Raw genomic sequence first — 18,201 nt, 5'->3', positions numbered from 1 at the left:
ATTTTCTGGGTGTCCATGTTCACATGCTTTGTTTTTCTGTCCAAGCTTGTAAGTTTTTGGATTAAGTAAAAGTGTTTTGTACCAAATGTGAGGAGAATGGTTAAAATCGTTTGAATACTTGTATTTGGTGTTCTGTAGACTGTAGTTAAGGAGTAAGTGGCAACTAACTATGCAAAAGAGGGAAAGCCCCCCTCCATTTGGTTTGTACCTTATAGCTGGGATTTCTTTTGTGTACGTAAATGCTCCCTTTGTCTCGATTTACGTGGCAAGTTGAAATTTCGAGAGTTAATTATGTTTTTCATTAGATTTTTAATATGCTTTTTAAATATTATTGTGTTTGATAGTACTTTTTACGTAGTTTTTAGATATATAAATTGTAAACTAAGAAACTTAAAAGATTTTATGTACGAAGTCGCACTCAAAATTTAGAAATTTGAATCTCAAAATTTTAACCTAGTCACATAAATTGGGACAAAGGGAGTATCTTTTAAGTGTGTATATTGGGTGATTTGCATTTTTGCTCCTATTTTGTGATGGTCTTTAATTTTTGCTCCTCTCAAGGCAAGTAACTTTTCTATGAGATATTTTCGCATCATAATATTTCACTAGTTATGTTCTGTGTCCTTAAATAACTTATGCCTCACAAAATAAGTTAAGGTAAGAATAAAACTTAAAAGACTATTTGTCTAAAGAGTAAATTGTGCAATTAAATGGGTACATTGGGGTGGAAGTTGATTGGGGGGTGGAGGAGGTGCGTGATGATGCTAAGTAAATTTTCATAACATTTGTTGATAAAATATGAGAGAGATGTTGAACATATAAGAAAACATACATTACCTCCCGTTTGATATTAGAAATGAATCAACTTGTAACTACGGATTTGAGCAGTAGAATCATTTATTAATATTTGTATTGAAAACGCGATACTTTGTACACTAGAGTGCCTTTGAGTTTGATATATATGAACCAATTATCCAATAGAATACACCCTTTGATCCATTTTATTATTTCTTTATGTTTTATTCCAGGTCTTAAAGAAACATTTATTAAAAAGGCATTTTGATTAAATTATTCTTTACTTTCAATTTAACACTACCTTTTTTTACCATATTTATATATCTTCATATTTATTGAGTAAAGATAAAGGTGAAAACTAAAAATAACAATTAAATAAAGTGGACAAAAGGGAGTACTCCATCACTTCTATTCTATGTCATATTTCGAGTTTCTTAGGCAGTGTAGTTTTCAAGAAAAATGAGTTTTAAAATTTACACCAAATTACATTAGTTTACCATGATTATTGAAAAAAAAGGAGAGGATTTACACCAAATTACATTAGTTTATCAATGATTATTGAAAAAAGAGAGGTGAAAATATCGTTATTAATCAATAATAATATACTCAATGAAATTTTACAAGTAAAATATATGAAGAGTGAAAATCCTATTCTTATCTTTGAAAGGAAAAGGAAGATAAAGTTATTTTCGAAGTCCGAACAATCATGTAATATGCAGATTGAGATATAAATTAATACGATGAGAGAAAATAGTAAACATGATCCATGAAAATCTAAAGATGAGATAAAGCAAATTAAATACCTTTAAATTCAAAGGAATTATTAAACATCACTAAAATACTAACAAAATTTGCAAAAATATTGTACACCACTAAAATTCTAACAAAATTTACAAAAAATAAGTTAAACAAACACATAATTCTGATCCAAAAAAAAAAATCATCTCCTTTGCCAGTGATTCTTCAGCAAGTTTTTTTTGTTTCCCACATTAAAACCGCAACTAAATTATAATTATGCACTTGCACAATCCATTCGAGGTGATGCTCCCAATTTCTTCAGCAAGTTGTTCAAAATAATGTTGTACAACGAACATCTTGATCTTTTGTCCCCCTAAACCTAAGTGTTCCAAGCATATTTTTCAATTCAATAAAACTTAATAATAAAAACAAAAAAGTTAAGGATATAAAAATAATGGCCAATACTATACCCAAAATAATATTAATAATATCCAAGAATCCAATAAATTTCCCAGAATACAAGATAACAAAAATTATAATCAAGAAATTAATAAAGAAATATGAGAATATTCCACTAACAAGTGCCATTATTATTCTCAATAGAAACATTGATGCATTATGGAAAACTTCATGTTCCTCTTTATTGTTTTCATTTTCAATAAATAAATAAATTTTATGAACTAAAAAAAACATAGAAAAATATTATGAAAGAAGAGGAAGAAGAAGTTGGAATTGAGAAAAATATAATGAATGAATTGAGTAATTAAGTAAGAGTAAGAGTTTATGTAATTGAGGACTCTCTAGATCCAATATTTATGGTATTAAGGATTATCTAATCCTATCCTAAATATAATTATGTGAAGGAAAATATTCTATTTAAAAAGTCAAATAATTATCTATAATTTCTCGTAATAGAAAATACAGTAATTTTATTTATGATAGCTGCAAAACCTAATTTAGCTAGGGTTAGAATATTTAGGCTAATATTTTTGTTTAGACATAACTTAAATAAATACTCAAATTCTAAACAAATTTGATTTTTCTCCAGGCGCATATATAATAGATCGATATGAACATCATAAGCTGCCCCGTAATAAAACCAGTTGTTGCTGATACCTTCTTCTCGGTTCCTAACTTTGAATTATTCTTAAAACGCTATGATAGATTGAAGTTGTTTAGCTTTTATTATTTTGGGATCAACTTGGAGATGGATAGAAGTTAAGGGTGTGTTTGGTACAGATAAGTTTTTTTTGTTTAAGTAGGAAAAATAAATTTCGAGATTCCGTATTAATTGCTTATTCCTTCACTCGAATGCACCTTATCTTCGTCATCATTTCCGATAGCTTCTATCCCTCCAACCCCATTTTCCATAATATTTATCTAAATTATATATAAATGCTTTTAGAATACTATATTTTTGTCACATATTGAACACACAAAATTAAGTTAATATCACTAATTTGTTTCAATAAATACTTGATAGATACTTTCAATAATTTAATAAAGGGAAAATAGATAAATATACCCCCGAACTATTGTAAATGGTATGTAGATACCCTTCGTCATACTTTTGGGACATTGGTGCCCCTGCCGTCTAAAAACTAGAGCATATATATCCTTTATACTAACGGACAACACGTGTCTTAATCTTATCCACAAATTCGACATTTATTAAATATCAGATTGACGGATAAGATTGCACGTGTCCCTATTTAGTCTTCTGTTAAAGTGAATGGCATATGTGCTCTAGTTTTTGGACGGCAGGGGCACCAATGTCCCAAAAGTATAATGAAGGGTATCTACATACAATTTACGATAGTTTGGGGGTATATTTGTCCTTTTTCCCTTTAATAAATATTGTGAGGTTTAATACATAAAAATTACCCCTAAATTATTCACATTTTTATACTCTTTTTTGCCCACATTTTAATACTTCTTTGGCTATTCTCCTCTCTGAACGACAATATTCCATATATAAAAACCCCTTCAGAACAAAAATTAACACTAAAAGAAACAAAAGCTGGAATATTTATAAAAAGTAGAAACATGCAATGATTTCAAAAAACATTAATAAGCCTAAATTTATAGTAGGAAAAAAAGCCCTAGTTTTTTCCATCTATTTAAAAAAAAAAATACAAACCCTTTTTTGCATAGATATGTATATTAGTATAAAGTGTACACTATCTCTATGGATATATTTTGTAAACTAGATGATTCAAAGACATTAAATTGTATTTTTCTCAATATCAAATGAGGAAATTACACCTACTATCCCTAAAGTGTTTGATCTTGAATTTTTGTGTCTGCTTGATTTTGTCTCTACAGTAGAACCTTTGTTCAATTGAGCAAGTTCACTATCTTGAAATATTCTGAAACGTCTTTCTTATGCGCAAAAGTTAGAACTTGTGTCTGATGGACAACTTACATACCTAAGTTTTAACTTTTTGCTTATAAGACATAACTTTTAGTCAATTTAACAAGTTTTCTATCTTAAAAATATCCTGAATAGTTTCTTGACAAGTGAAAGTTAGAATTTTATGAAGGGGAGATTATTTCTAAAAAGTTTGTTACCTAATAACTCTCTAAACAAAATGGTTATGAACTCTCTTTCCTTTCACCACCAAAATTAAAGGCCCATTTGTACCTACAAAATAAAATTAGATTAATTTAAAATAATTTTTTGAAATTGAATTTTATCTGGTAATATAATTTTTTTTGAACAACTTGTACGTAAGCTAAATTCTTGCCACGTGGCAGTCTACTCCATAAATAAGCAAAGGCGCGCAAGAAACGTATTTGGAGCACTGCATTTTTCTAACTGTACTCTCTGACACAAGTAAAATGCCATAAATCAAAATCGTTTCAACACTTTTTCCATTGATTTCGTTGAAGTTTGAAGCCTTCTCTTCAATGGCGATGTCGACGCTAGGCACCGTTTACTGAGGCAAGATTTTCACCGGCTTTGTTGCTGTTTGTCTCTCCTCTTTTTCGTAATTTCAAAATGTAGTAGTTATGTGTTTTCTGAGGATTAATTTCGTTCGTAATTCTGATTGTTTGAACTCGATTGATGAAGGATCTATGATTTCCGTCGTCCTCTAATTTCTGCGTTCAAATGTTTCTTTGTTGCTGTAGTTGATGAACTGTGCTTTATACAGACTCTGCTTTCATTTTTTTCTTATTTATTTTTGCTTATCAGTTTGTAAAACTAAACTACAGTGTGTGTTCTGGGGGAATTTCGTTCGTGATAGTGATTGTTTGAATTCCGCTGATTGCTGAAGGATCTAGCATTTCCTTATGTGTTTTCATCATCCTTTAATTTTTCTGTGTTCAATTGTTGCTATTTCATTTTAAATCTAGAAGAGCAACTGTTTTAATTTGCTTGTAGTTGAACTGCTGGTTATCCAGATGACATATATACAGACTCCGTCATAATTTTCACGGAAAGAGTAAATTGTAAAAAATGTACACAGTCCGGGGAAGTCATTGCTTAGAGGTAGCTTTTCAATAATGGCGAAGCCAGGCTCCATTAACTGAGGCTACAGTTTTAGATTTTCACCGACTGTGTTGCTGTCATTTCCTCCTCTTTTACTCTTGTTTTTCATATTTATTTTTTCCTACCAGGTTGTAAAATTGATTTGTGGTGTGTATTCTGTGTGGATTGCATTTGAAATAGTGATTGTTTGAATTCAACTGAAGGATCTAGCATTTCCTTATTTTTTTCCATTATCATGTAATTGTCTTTGGTTAAGAGTTCCTTGTTGCCACTTCATTTTAAGTCCAGAAAAGCAACTGTTTATCTGTAGTTCAACTTCTTGTTATCTAGATGAAATACAGACTCGGTCATACTCAATAGTTCTTATTTATTTTTTCCCATCAATTGTAAAAACTAAATTGTTGAATGTGTTTTGTGAGGATTCTGTTAAATTGAGTTCCAAATAGTGATTGTTTCAACCCGGTTGAAGGATCTAGCGTTTTGTTATATGTTTTCATCGCCCTAAAATTTTCTGTGTTTAGAAGTTCCTTAGTTGCCACTTCATTTTAAGTCCAGAAGAGCAACTGTTTTGCTGTAGTTCAACTGGTTGTTATTAGTTTAGACAGAAAAAGGAAATTCTAGAAAAATTAAATTCATGTTCTTCTCTTTGGATTAGATTGTGATTTGAAACTTCAGAGTATCAATTTCATTACTGCATAATTCAGAATAATTTTTCCTGGCAGTCAAAGTAGGTGACTGAAACACACCAAGATGGAAGAATAAATTGGTTCTGAATGAATTAAAGAAAGAGGGAATGCTCATATACCGCTTAGCTTTCACTGCACTCTTTTATATCAATTGAACCAACTTATAGTAGAGAAGCAATGTCAAGTAAGTTGTTTCTTGAAATACATCTTTGGCTTCAAAGAACACCGCATTTGATGTGCAACAATTAATACTCTAAAGATTTGGAGAAATATGTTTTCTAGGAGACTAGATACTTTCAGCCTGCTAGCAGTTCTGTACTTTTGAGTTCTACAGTTGCAGATAATGAGAAATGCATTTTTTTCGCTGTAAAGTACTTCAGCCTGCTAAGGATTTTGTACTTTAAATTCTTGACTTGCAGGTTTGTACTAAGTCCAGAACACAAGATAGTGTTGCTGCGTTTTAGCTGTTTCAAATAGTGTTTAAAGTGCTAGAGGCCAAAATTGATTTGAACCTGATAAAGATGAATTTTGGTGAGAATATGGAGTCAAATGTTGATTTTCACATACAAGATGAGGCAGAAAGGCTGCTTAAAGAGATTGATTTGGTGATGAAGAATGTTGAGAACTCTGGATTCTATGCTGGAATGCACTTGGATCTTAAACAGAATGAAACAATGCAAAAACATTTCTTTCGCCTTTTAGGCTCCCATTCACATCTTCAGGTGGTAATCTATGGTTTGGGAAGCATTGAATACAGTTTCCATTCACAGTTTCAGCTTGCTGTAGTTCTCCTACTAAAACGGGATTTTTCTGATTGGATTGACAGTATAGTAATATACGATCCCAACATGTCTCTAGCTGATATCATAGTTTTCAAAAAACTAGATCTTGAGGTTCTCACCATTGATGAAAATTGTAAGAGGAGAGCTCAGAGACCAACAATGTTCTACATGCCTGATCCTTATTGTTATCATATTGGCAACCTCTTGGGAGCAAACTGGTCTTCATCTTGTCTAAACCGGATTTGTTTGCTGACAAACTCGTTCCGTGATAGACTGACCAATACGCCACGAAGTGGTCCTGATCTAGAAGCAGTGATACGCTTAGAGAGAATTCTTCCCTTCACAACAGAAATTGACATAAAACTTAGTGACAGTCCGATGTATGCTAATTTGTTCTCAGGATTTGCCTGGCATTTCTTTGATGTGGATACCAACATTGACATTGGCAAACCAGGATGGTATTGGCTGGATATTCAAAGGTACTTAGATGTGAGACTAGAAATTGAACTTCCCATTTATTATTGAATACAGTTCTCTATTGTTGTTCTATTGATTTTGGGAAACAAAGATGCTGCCAAGTAGCACATATGAAATCAGTAGCCCTTTAAGTTCTGTCTGTCTATGTTTGTTCCAGTTCCTTCTCCTTGTGATAAGATGTGCTTTACACATGTGATTGATTTAAATGCTAGTTGGAAATTCTAGATTTTGTTGGTTGGATTATGCTAAGTACTTTGAAATTATTTGCTTGGAGGAAACTATAGTGTGATAGAGGTGTAGGAACCATAGGAGGGTATGGTGTACTTCATATATCCCTAATGATGTAACTTTTAACTTTGTGTCGCAGGAATCTTGAAGAGGAATTTTTGGAAGATATGAAAAGCAACATGACCAGTGAGGAATTTGCAGAAATTTGGGGTATTTCTCGTGGGTTTCGTCGTTTAAGATGCAACAACGTTCGTCCTCCTCCAGGCTGGATTAAGCTAAACATCTATGGTATTGGTAGAAAAGGTGATCAGCCAGGACAATATAGTGGCATCTTCCAAGATGAAAAAGGAACGTGTTTAGTTAGGTATAAGGGTGACTTTGATGTTGAAGACAATGTGATTGCTGGACTAGAGGCCTTGAGGCTTGGGTTGGCCAGATGCGTGGAAGGAAAGCCAAATGCAGAGAAGTTGATTGTGGAGTCAGATGATCTTACACTTGTCCAATATGTTAATGGTCGCCCTGAGCCAAATGAAAAGGCTATGGACAAATTGAAGGAAATTTTCGTCTTGTTGGAACGTATAACTTGTGCAACAGTTCACTATATCTACGAAGAAGCCAATGAAGCTGCTAGGGAGTTGGCTCTGAGTGATGAATGCCCCAGTAATGCATAAAGCTTTGTTTTTTACTCAAAGGGGGTAAGGTGAATCTTTCTAAGTTGAACTAAGGTTTCAAATTCAATTTGCATTTAGGGGAAAATGACGTTGCTGATCAAGTTTGTTAAACGTTGTGGAGACACTTGAATTTACTTGCTAGACTTTGTTTAATTGTGCTTTTGAATGTTTAGGAGATACTTGAGTTTACTTGTTAGCCTATCTGTTTTGACTGTAGTTTCTACAGAATTGCTTCTGTGTTTTGGGTGTTAAAATCAGAATTGCTTCTCTTTTATGGATTACAATTTACATGTTTGAAAATTACAGAAACTCTCTTAATAGTTTCACTGTCCATACAATGATTAACTTTTCATTGTTCAACTATCTGAAAAATGTAAGGAACATCCTTATACTATTATCATTTATATCCACATTTTTTTTCAAATAAACAATGCAATTACATTTCTGAATGTATTTTTGGGTTAAAAGATTTCAGGCAGGGGAGCCTATATAGAATTGTGTATTCTATTGGGTTCCCATGCTCTTTCAAAAGTCGCAAAAAGTAGTAGTTTAATTAAAATTTGAAATGCTTCAGCTACAGATCAGTTACATCCCAAATGCTCCATCTCTTGAAGATGCCTGCAATGCACCTTCCGTTTCATTTTACTTACTTTAATTTTTTTATTTTTTTTTTAACTAGTAAATCAAGATAAATTTATCACTTTTTTTTTCAATACTAACCTCCTTATTACATAATGGCTACATATCCTAATAGTCAAATTTATGTGAAATTATCACGAACACTCATTTTATTATTTAAGTCAAGTGACACATCAAACAAGTTAATTTTCTTTAATCAAGATCATTTAATATGTCTTTTAAAATAGTACTTCCTCCGTCTCATTTTATGTGTCACTTTTCTGATTTTGAGATTCAAACAAGTCTAACTTTGATAGTAAGTTTTTCATAGATTTTTTAAACATTTTGAATTATTAATTATTGTGACCTATAATACCTTTTACGTAATTTATAAATATATAAATTTCATTTTAAAAAATTGAAGATTTCATGCGTAAATTTCCGGAAGAGTACTTATCTGAAAGTGCCATATCCCCATGTCAATATATGTGCTACTATATAATTAGTGTGTGAATATTTTTTTATTTTTTTTTAAAAATTTGTCAAAGATTATGCATTTGCGTCAGTTATTCTTTTCTCTGCCACGTAAGCCCAATTCTTTCCACGTGGCAGGCTACTCCTCAAATAGGCAAAGGCGCGCAACAAACTTATTTGGAGCACTGCATTACTCTAAACTGTTTTCTCTCACACAACAAAATCGTTTCATCGCACAGAAAATATCTTTTTCCATTGATTTCCATTGTTGAAGTTGAATTCGACCTTCTCATCGCATGGATTCATATCGTCAAGGTAGCTCTTCAATGGCGATCGTTTACTGAGGCAACAGTACGTTTCATCGACTTTGTTCTTTTAGTATCTTCGAATGTGTTTTCTGTTAGTAATAGTAATTGTTTCAACTCGATTGAAGGATCTACCATTTTCACCGACTTTGTTGCAGTCAGCATCTTCTCTTTTACTCTCAATTTTCAAAAAATCAAAATGTAGAATGTGTTTTCTGAGGATTGCGATTTCCGTTAGTAATAGCAATTGTTTGAACTCGATGGAAGGATCTACCATTTCCAGATTTTCACTGCCTTTGTTGCTGTCAGTATCTTCTCTTTTTACTCTCATTTTATTGTTTACTTTATCCTAACTAAATTGTTGTATGTATTCTGTTTGTAACACTGATTGTTTAAATTCGATTGAAGGATTTAGCATTTCCGTCGTCCTATAATTTCTGTGTTTCTGTTCCAGAAGAGCAATTGTTTTGCTCAAGTTGAACTGCTTGTTATCCACAAGAAATACAGAGTCCGTTTCATTTTATATTGCAGTAGGTGTTCTGTGAGGATTTCGTTAAATTTCGTTCGTGATAGTGAGTGTTTGAATTCCACTGAAGGATCAAGTATTTCCTTATGTGTTTCCATCGTCCTTAATTTTTCTGTGTTCAATAGTTCCTTTGTTGAACTGCTTGTTATCCAGATGAAATATGTAGAGGACTCTTTGTACTTTACATGAAAGAGGAAAATCTGGAGAAAAATAAGACGTTTCATATATTTATTTTTTATGGATTCCGTTAAATTGCATTTGTAATACTATTTAGTATTTGAATTCGACTGAAGGATTTAACATTTCCTTATTATTTTATTGTCCTATAATTTTTAAGTTCAGAAGAAAAACTGTTTTAATGTGCTCTAGTTGAACTGCTTGTTATCCAGATGAAATAGACACACACTCAGTTTTACAGGAAAGAGGGAAATCTGGAGAGAGAAAAAATACGATTCACTTTTTTTTATTAGATCTGTGATTTGGTACTTTCAGGATCTCAATTTTCAGTAGTGCATTGTTCTTTGTGAATTTGTACTGGTAGTCGAAGTAGGTGACTGAAACACACCTAGATGGAAGAATTGAGTTTAGAAGAGCTTGTATTTGTACTCGAGTGATTGCAAATTCTAGGTGATCGGTTCTGAATGGATTAAAGAAGGAGGGTATGTTCATATTCCTCATACCTCTCGTTGCATTTTTTTAATCACAGTTGACAACCTTATAGATGTCAACCGAGTTGTTTCTTGAAATATCTTTGTGGCTTCAAACACGTGGCATTTGATGTGCAGCAAGTATACTCTAAAAATTTGGAGAAAATATGTTTTGATAGGAGATAAGCTACTTTCCGCTTGCTAGCCGTTCTGTACTTCTGTGTTCTACACTTGCACATAATGAGAAATGCATCTTTTTTGCTGTGAAGTACTTCAGCCTGCTAATGACAATCACCAACAATTTGTACTTTAAATTCTATACTTGCAGGTTTGTATTAAGTCCAGAACACAAGAGAGTGCTGCTGTGTTTTAGCTGTTTCAAAATAGTGTTTAAACTGCTAAAGGCCAACATCAATTTGAACCTGATAAAGATGGATTTTGGTGAGGATATGGAGTCAAATGTTGATTTTCACATAAAAGATGAGGCAAAAAGGATGCTTAAAGAGATTGCACTGGTGAAGAAGAATGTTGAGAACTCTGAGCTCTATGCTGGAATGTGCTTGGATCTCAAACAGAATAAAACAATTCAAAAACACTTCTTTCGCCTTTTAGGCTACCATTCACATGTTCAGGTGGTAATCTATGGTTTGGGAAGCACCGAATACAGTTTTAGTTCACAATTTCAGCTTGCTGTAGTTCTCCTACTAAAACGAGATTTTCCCAATTGGATTGGCAATATAGAAATATACGATCCCTGCATGTCTATGGCTGATATCATATTTTTCGAGAAACTAGGTCTTGAGGTTCTCACCAATGATGAAAATTGTAAGAGGAGAGCTCAGAGACCAACGATGTTCTACATGCCTAATCCTTGTTGGTATCTTATTGGCAACCTCTTGGGAGCAAACTGGTCGTCATCTTGCCTTAACAAGATTTTTGTGCTGACAAACTCATTTAGCTACACACTGACCAATACGCCACGATGTAGGACTGTTCTAGAAACAGTGCTACGCTTAGAGAGAATTCTTGACTTCACAACAGAGGTTCACATAGAAACTAGTGACAATCAGACGTATGCTAATTTGTTCTCAGGATTTGCCTGGCATTTCTTTGACGTGGATCCTAACAATGACATTGACAAACCGGGATGTTATTGGTTGGACATGCAAAGGTACTTAGATGTGAAACTAGATACAAAACTTCTCATTTAGTATAAATATAATTCTCTAGTTATTATGTTGATTTGGGAAACAAAGGTGCTGCCAATTAGCACACAATTGAAATCATTAGCCCTTTACTTTCTGTCTGCCTATGATTGTTCCATTTCTTTCTCCTTGTGATAAGATGAGCTTTACACATGTGATTGATTTAAGTGCTAGTTGGAAAATCCAGATTTTGTTGGTTGAATTATGCGAAGTACTTTGAAATTATTTGCTTGGAGGAAACTATAGTGTGATAGAGGTGAGTTGAAGGAACCATAGTAGGGTATGGTGTACTTCATATATGCCTAATGATGTAACTTTCAACTTTTGTGTCGCAGGCATCTTGAAGAAGAATTTTTGGAAAATATGAAAAGCGATATGAATAGTGAGGACTTTGCAGAAATTTGGGGTAATTATCGTGGGGCTCGACGTTTAAGATGCAACAACATACCTACTCCTCCAGGTTGGATTAAGCTAAACATCTATGGTATTGGTAGAAAGGGTGATCAGCCAGGACAATATAGTGGCATCTTCCAAGATGAAAAAGGGAAGTGTTTTGATATGTATAGGGGTGACATTGATGTTGAAGACAATGTGATTGCTGGACTAGAGGCCTTGAGGATTGGGTTGGCAGGATGCATGGAAGGAAGGCCAAATGCGCAGAAGTTGATTGTGGAGTCCGACAATGTTATACTTGTCCACTATGTTAATGGTCTCCCTGAGCCAAATGACACAGCCATGCGCTGGTTGGGGGAAATTTTCTTCATGCTGAAGCGCATAGCTTGTGTAGTTTACCATATCTACGAAGAAGCCAATGAAGCTACTAGAGACTTGGCTCTGGATGGTGAATGTCCCAATAGTGCATAGATAGCTTTGTTTTTTACTCAAAGGGGTAAGGTGAATCTTTCTAGGCTGAACTAAGGTTTCAAATTCAGTTTGCATTTTATGGCAACTAATGTTCTTATCAAATTTGTCAAAGGTTACGTTGGAGACAATTGAACTTACTTGTTAACCTTTGATTTTAATTGTGCTTTTGAATGTTTGGGATAATATACCTATGTGTTTTAATTGCCCGTTAGAATTGCTTCTGTCTTTTGGGTATTAAAAGTTATTTGTTTCCTTCCTTTCTCCTCTAATTCTTCCATTTATTTATTTCCTTGTTTGTTCCTTTTTTTCAACTATTTATTTCCTCCCTTCTTTGCTTCTTTATTTATTTCTTTTATCTCAATCATCCTTATCTATAGAAGTTGTCTTTGTACATTCTGTCACTTATGGAGGAGATCTAGTTCACCTAAGTATACATAAGATAATAACTAGTGAATTAGGTTTCCTTTTTCAATTATCAAAACTACATACATGTTCTCCTATTTTTCAATAATTTTCCATTTTTTAATAATGATAAACAATTCATTATAGTTTACTTTGTCAACCATCAAAACTACAACCATGTTCTCCTATTTTCCAACAATCATACCTGCAATGCATCAGTCAAATTGTAACCACTTTGCCATTAGGCTACGTGTTACTGTTGGTTTAAGTGGGGTCAAATTAATTATATACAATGTTTTGTTTCAAAAAACAGATTGAATATATACATATATACAATGTATTTATTCGACGAAGTGGGTTCATATGAACCCACTTGCAACAAGGTAGGTCCGGCCCTGGTCCCAAATGCTCCATCTCTTTGAATATGTTAAGAATTCATCGACAACTTAATTAATATACAAACACTTAAAAAGAAGAATTCAGAATATTCTAGAGTTGTAGAGAATTGAAGAAAGATCTGGCGAAAGAGTGTTGAGAAAAGTCTAAAACTACTTTAAGTGGTTAAAGGTCAACATTCTTGAAGAGAGCTATAAATATCTCTCACTAGATCCTTCCATCAACATCTATAAATAGAAGTGTTCCCTTATACTTGAGTTGTATGTGTGCTCAAATCAAGTAACAAGTTAAAAAAAAATAACAACACTTCAAAATTATTACGAATTTATTGATTTGCAGTCGCATCTTGCTCAGATCAATAAATATAGCTAAAAGTTATTTCTAGCATGAATAACATGCATTTCCTTTGGTTTATTCTTTTCTCCACCACGTAAGCTTAATTCTTGCCACGTGGCAGCCTACTCTATAAATAGGCAAAGGCACGCAACAATAGCTGTAGTCTCTGACACAAGCAAAATGCCATAACCAAAATCGTTTCATCGCTTTTTCCATTGATTTCGTTGAAGTTTTGAAGCCTTCTCTTCAATGGCGACCTCAGGCACTGGTTACTGAGGCAAGAGTACGTTTCACCGACTTTGTTGCTGTGAATATATTCACTTTTTTCGTAAAACCAAAAAATAGTATGTGTTTTGTGAGGAATCCGTTAGTAATAGTGAATATTTGAACTCCATTGATGAAGGATCTACCATTTCCGTCGTCATATAATTTCTGTGTTCAAATGTTCGTTTGTTGCATTTCCTTATGTTCGTTTGAACTCGATTGATGAAGGATCTAGCATTTCCTTATGTTTTTCCATCGTCCTGTAATTGTATGTTGTTCCAGAAGAGAAACTGTTTTTCTGTTGTTGAAACTGCTTGTTATCTAGATGAAATACAGAGTCCGTTTCATTTTCTTCTTATTTATTTTTGCTCATTGGGTAGTAAAACTAAATTGTAGTATGTGTTCTGTGAGGATTTCGTTAATTTTGTTCGTGATACAGTGATTGTTTGAATTCCACAGAAGGATCTGGTATTTCCTTATGTGTTTCCATCGTCCTTTAATTTTTCCGTGTTCAATAGTTCCTTTGTTAAAATGCTTGTTATACAGACTCTGTTGTACTTTACATGAAAGAGGAAAATCTAGAGAAAAATATTACGTTTAATATATTTATTTTTAATGGAATTATTTGAATTCGATTGAATGAATTAGCATTTTCTTATTGTTTTATTGTCCTATAAATTCAAGTCCAGAAGAACATTAGAATTACTGTTTTAATTTGCTCTAGTTGAACTGCTTGCTATCCAGATGAAATGCATACACACTCTGTTTTACAGGAAAGGGGGAAATCTGAAAAAGTTAACATTCATTTTATCTTTTTTGGATTAGATCTGTTCAGGGTCTCAATTTTCAGTAGTGCATTGTTTTTTTTTGTGAATTTGTACTGGCAATTGAAACACACTTAGATGGAAGAAATTGAGTTCAGACCGATCATGTGGGATCATATATCTTTCAATAACAAAAAACAACATACCATGCCATTCCCTATTTGAGAACTTTTATAATTGTACATCCCAATTTTCGCTTTAATGACATGATCTGTTTGAAGCAACTCTGATATAAGTTTTTCATTATTTTACCAGAAAAGACAAATTGAAAAGATATGTGTAAGTATCACAAAAACTCATTTAAGTATTATATTCGAGTAGTAAATAAAAGCAACTTTGATACTCTGTATTATTATAATTTATGTATCAGAAGTGTTTTTCGCCGCGCAAGTTTCATATATCCAGTCATGGGAGTAACTTTCATTTTAATTCTGAATCTGAAGCGTTACTTTGTTTTATAGTGGTGGCACAGATTTTGTTCTATACTCCTCTTTTACTCTCATTTTTCTTATTTATTTTTGTTATCAGGTTGTAAAACTAAATTATAATGTGTGTTCTGTGAGGATTGTGTTTGAAATAGTTTTTGTCTGCATTCGACTGAAGGATCTAGCATTTCCTTATGTGTTTCCATCGTCCTGTAATTGTCTGTGTTCAAAAGTTCCTTTGTTGCCATTTCATTTTAAGTCCAGAAGAGCAACTGTTTAGCTGTAGTTCAACTGCTTGCTATCCAAATGTAATACAGACTCAATTGTATTTTCACGTTTCTTATTTATTTCTTCCAATCAGTTTGTAAAACTAAATTGTTGTATGTGTTTTGTGAGGATTCTGTTAAATTGCGTTCCAAATAGTGATTGTTTGAACCCGATTGAAGGATCTAGCGTTTTGTTATGTGTTTTCATCGCCCTATAATTTTCTGTGTTCAGAAGTTCCTTTGTTGCCACTTCATTTTAAGTCCAGAAGAGCAACTGTTTTGCTGTAGTTCAACTGCCTGTTATCCAGTTGTAAATAAATAATCTATTATACTTAAGACGGAAAGAGGAAATTCTAGAAAAATAACTCCATGTTCTTCTTTTTAGATTAGGTGTGATTTGGCATTTTAGAGTATCAATATTCATTAGCGCATAGTTCTTTCAGAATTTGTACTGACAGGCGAAGTCGGTGACTGAAACACACTTGAGTTTTGAAGAGCTTGTATTTGTACTTGAATGATTGTAAATTCTACGTGATCTGTTCTGAATGGATTAAAAAAGGAGGGTATGTTTATATTCCTCTTGGCTTTCGTTGCATTTTTTTTATCTCAATTGACCAACTTATAATAGAGAAGACGTCAACCGAGTTGTTTCTTGAAATATCTTTATGGCTTCAAACACGTGGCATTTGATGTGCAGCAAGTATACCTGACAATTTGGAGAAATATGTTTTTATAGGAGAGAAGATACTTTCAGCCTGCTAGCAGTTCTGTACTTTTGAGCTCTACACTTGCACATAATGAGAAATACATCTTTTTTGCTGTACAGTACTTCAGCCTGCTAATGAGTTTGTACTTTAAATTTTAGACTTGCAGGTTTGCATTAAGTCCAGAACACAAGAGAGTGTTGCTGCACTTTAGCTGTTTCAAATAGTGTTTAAACTGCTAGAGGCCAACTTTAATTTGAACCTGTTTAAGATGAATTTCGCTGAGGATATGAAGTCAAATGTTGATTTTCACATAAAAGATGAGACAGAAAGGCTGCTTAAAGAGATCGAACTGGTGAAGAAGAATGTTGAGAACTCTGAGTTCTATGCTGGAATGCACTTGGATCTCAAGCAGAATAAAACAATTCAAAAACACATCTTTCGCCTTTTAGGGTCTCATTCACATGTTCAGGTGGTAATCTATTGTTTGGGAAGCATCGAATACAGTTTTAAATCACAGTTTCAGCTTGCTATAGCTCTCCTACTAAAAAGAGATTTTCCCAATTGGATTGACAATATAGAAATATATGATCCCTGCATGTCTCCAGCTGATATCATAGTTTTTGAGAAACTAGGTCTTAAGGTTCTCACCGTTGATGAAAATTGTAAGAAGAGAGTTCAGAGACCAACAATGTTCTACATGCCTTACCCTTATCCTTATCTTATCGGCAACCTCTTGAGAGCAAACTGGTCTTCATCTTGTCTTAACAAGATTTTTGTGCTGACAAACTCATTTCGCTATACACTGACCAATATGCCACAATGTAGGCATGCTCTAGAAACAGTGGTACGCTTAGAGAGAATTCTTGACTTCACAACAGAGGTTGACATAGAAACTAGTGACAATCAGACGTATGCTAGTTTGTTCTCAGGACTTGCCTGGCATTTCTTTGATGTGGATCCTAACAATGACATTGACAAACCGGGATGCTATTGGTTGGACATGCAAAGGTACTTAGATGTGAAACTAGCTAGAAAACTTCTCATTTAGTATAAATATAATTCTCTATTTATTATGTTAATTTGGGAAACAATTGAAATCATTAGCCCTTTACTTTCTGTCCACCTATGATTGTTCCATTTCTTTCTCCTCGTGATAAGATGGGCTTTACATGTGATTGATTTAAGTGCTAGTTGGAGAATCCAGATTTTGTTGGTTGAATTATGCAAAGTACTTTGAAATTATTTGCTTGGAGGAAACTATAGTGTGATAGAGGTGAGTTGAAGGAACCATAGGAGGGTATGGTGTACTTCATTTATCCCTAATGATGTAACTTTCAACTTTTGTGTCGCAGGCATCTTGAAAAAGATTTTTTGGAAAATATGAAAAGTGATATGACTAGTGAGGATTTTGCAGAAATTTGGGTTGATTATCGTGGGGCTCGGCGTTTAAGATGCAACAATGTACCTCCTCCTCCAGGTTGGATTAAGCTAAACATCTATGGTATTGGTAGAAAGGGTGATCAGCCAGGACGATATAGTGGCATCTTCCAAGATGAAAAAGGTAAGTGTTTTGATAGGTATAAGGGTGACATTGATGTTGAAGACAATGTGATTGTTGGACTAGAGGCCTTGAGGATTGGGTTGGCAGGATGCGTGGAAGGAAGGCTAAATGCACCGAAGTTGATTGTGGAGTCCGACAATGTTATACTTGTCCACTATGTTAATGGTCTCCCTGAGCCAAATGACACAGCCAAGCACAGGTGGAAGGAAATTTTCGACATGCTGCAATGTATAACTTGTGTAGTTTACCATATCTATGAAGAAGCCAATGAAGCGGCCAGAGACTTGGCTTTGAATGGTGAATGTCCCAATAGTGCATAGAGAGCTTTGTTTTTTACTCAAAGGGGTAAGGTTAATCTTTCTAGGCTGAACTAAGGTTTCAAATTCAGTTTGCATTTTATGGCTTATCAAATTTGTCAAAGGTTGGAGACACTTGAACTTACTTGTTAACCTTTGTTTTTAATTTTGCTTTTGAATGTTTGGGATTATATTTTAATTGCCAGTTTCTACAG

General features: G+C 33.6%; 3 protein-coding genes across 3 annotated transcripts; all 3 read left to right on the top strand.

Annotated features, from left to right (window-relative positions):
* The first annotated feature begins 6,233 nt into the window (after positions 1–6,233).
* Positions 6,234–7,870, top strand: LOC125835684 (uncharacterized). The gene is made up of 2 exons (XM_049514793.1): positions 6,234–6,973; positions 7,339–7,870. The coding sequence occupies exons 1-2, from the start codon at positions 6,234–6,236 to the stop codon at positions 7,868–7,870; spliced, it is 1,272 nt and encodes a 423-aa protein (XP_049370750.1).
* A 2,910-nt stretch (positions 7,871–10,780) lies between these two features.
* On the top strand, positions 10,781–12,555 carry LOC125835642 (uncharacterized). The gene is made up of 2 exons (XM_049514753.1): positions 10,781–11,611; positions 11,981–12,555. The coding sequence occupies exons 1-2, from the start codon at positions 10,872–10,874 to the stop codon at positions 12,507–12,509; spliced, it is 1,269 nt and encodes a 422-aa protein (XP_049370710.1). The 5' UTR covers positions 10,781–10,871; the 3' UTR covers positions 12,510–12,555.
* A 3,842-nt stretch (positions 12,556–16,397) lies between these two features.
* On the top strand, positions 16,398–18,010 carry LOC125835683 (uncharacterized). The gene is made up of 2 exons (XM_049514792.1): positions 16,398–17,137; positions 17,482–18,010. Exons 1-2 carry the CDS (start codon positions 16,398–16,400, stop codon positions 18,008–18,010), a joined length of 1,269 nt encoding a protein of 422 aa, XP_049370749.1.
* Positions 18,011–18,201: the final 191 nt, after the last annotated feature.

Source organism: Solanum verrucosum, unplaced genomic scaffold (assembly GCF_900185275.1).
Source record: "Solanum verrucosum unplaced genomic scaffold, falcon-dt-bn FXZP01000128.1, whole genome shotgun sequence".
Classification (NCBI taxonomy): Eukaryota; Viridiplantae; Streptophyta; class Magnoliopsida; order Solanales; family Solanaceae; genus Solanum; species Solanum verrucosum.
This window is presented reverse-complemented; position numbering and strand designations above follow the sequence as displayed.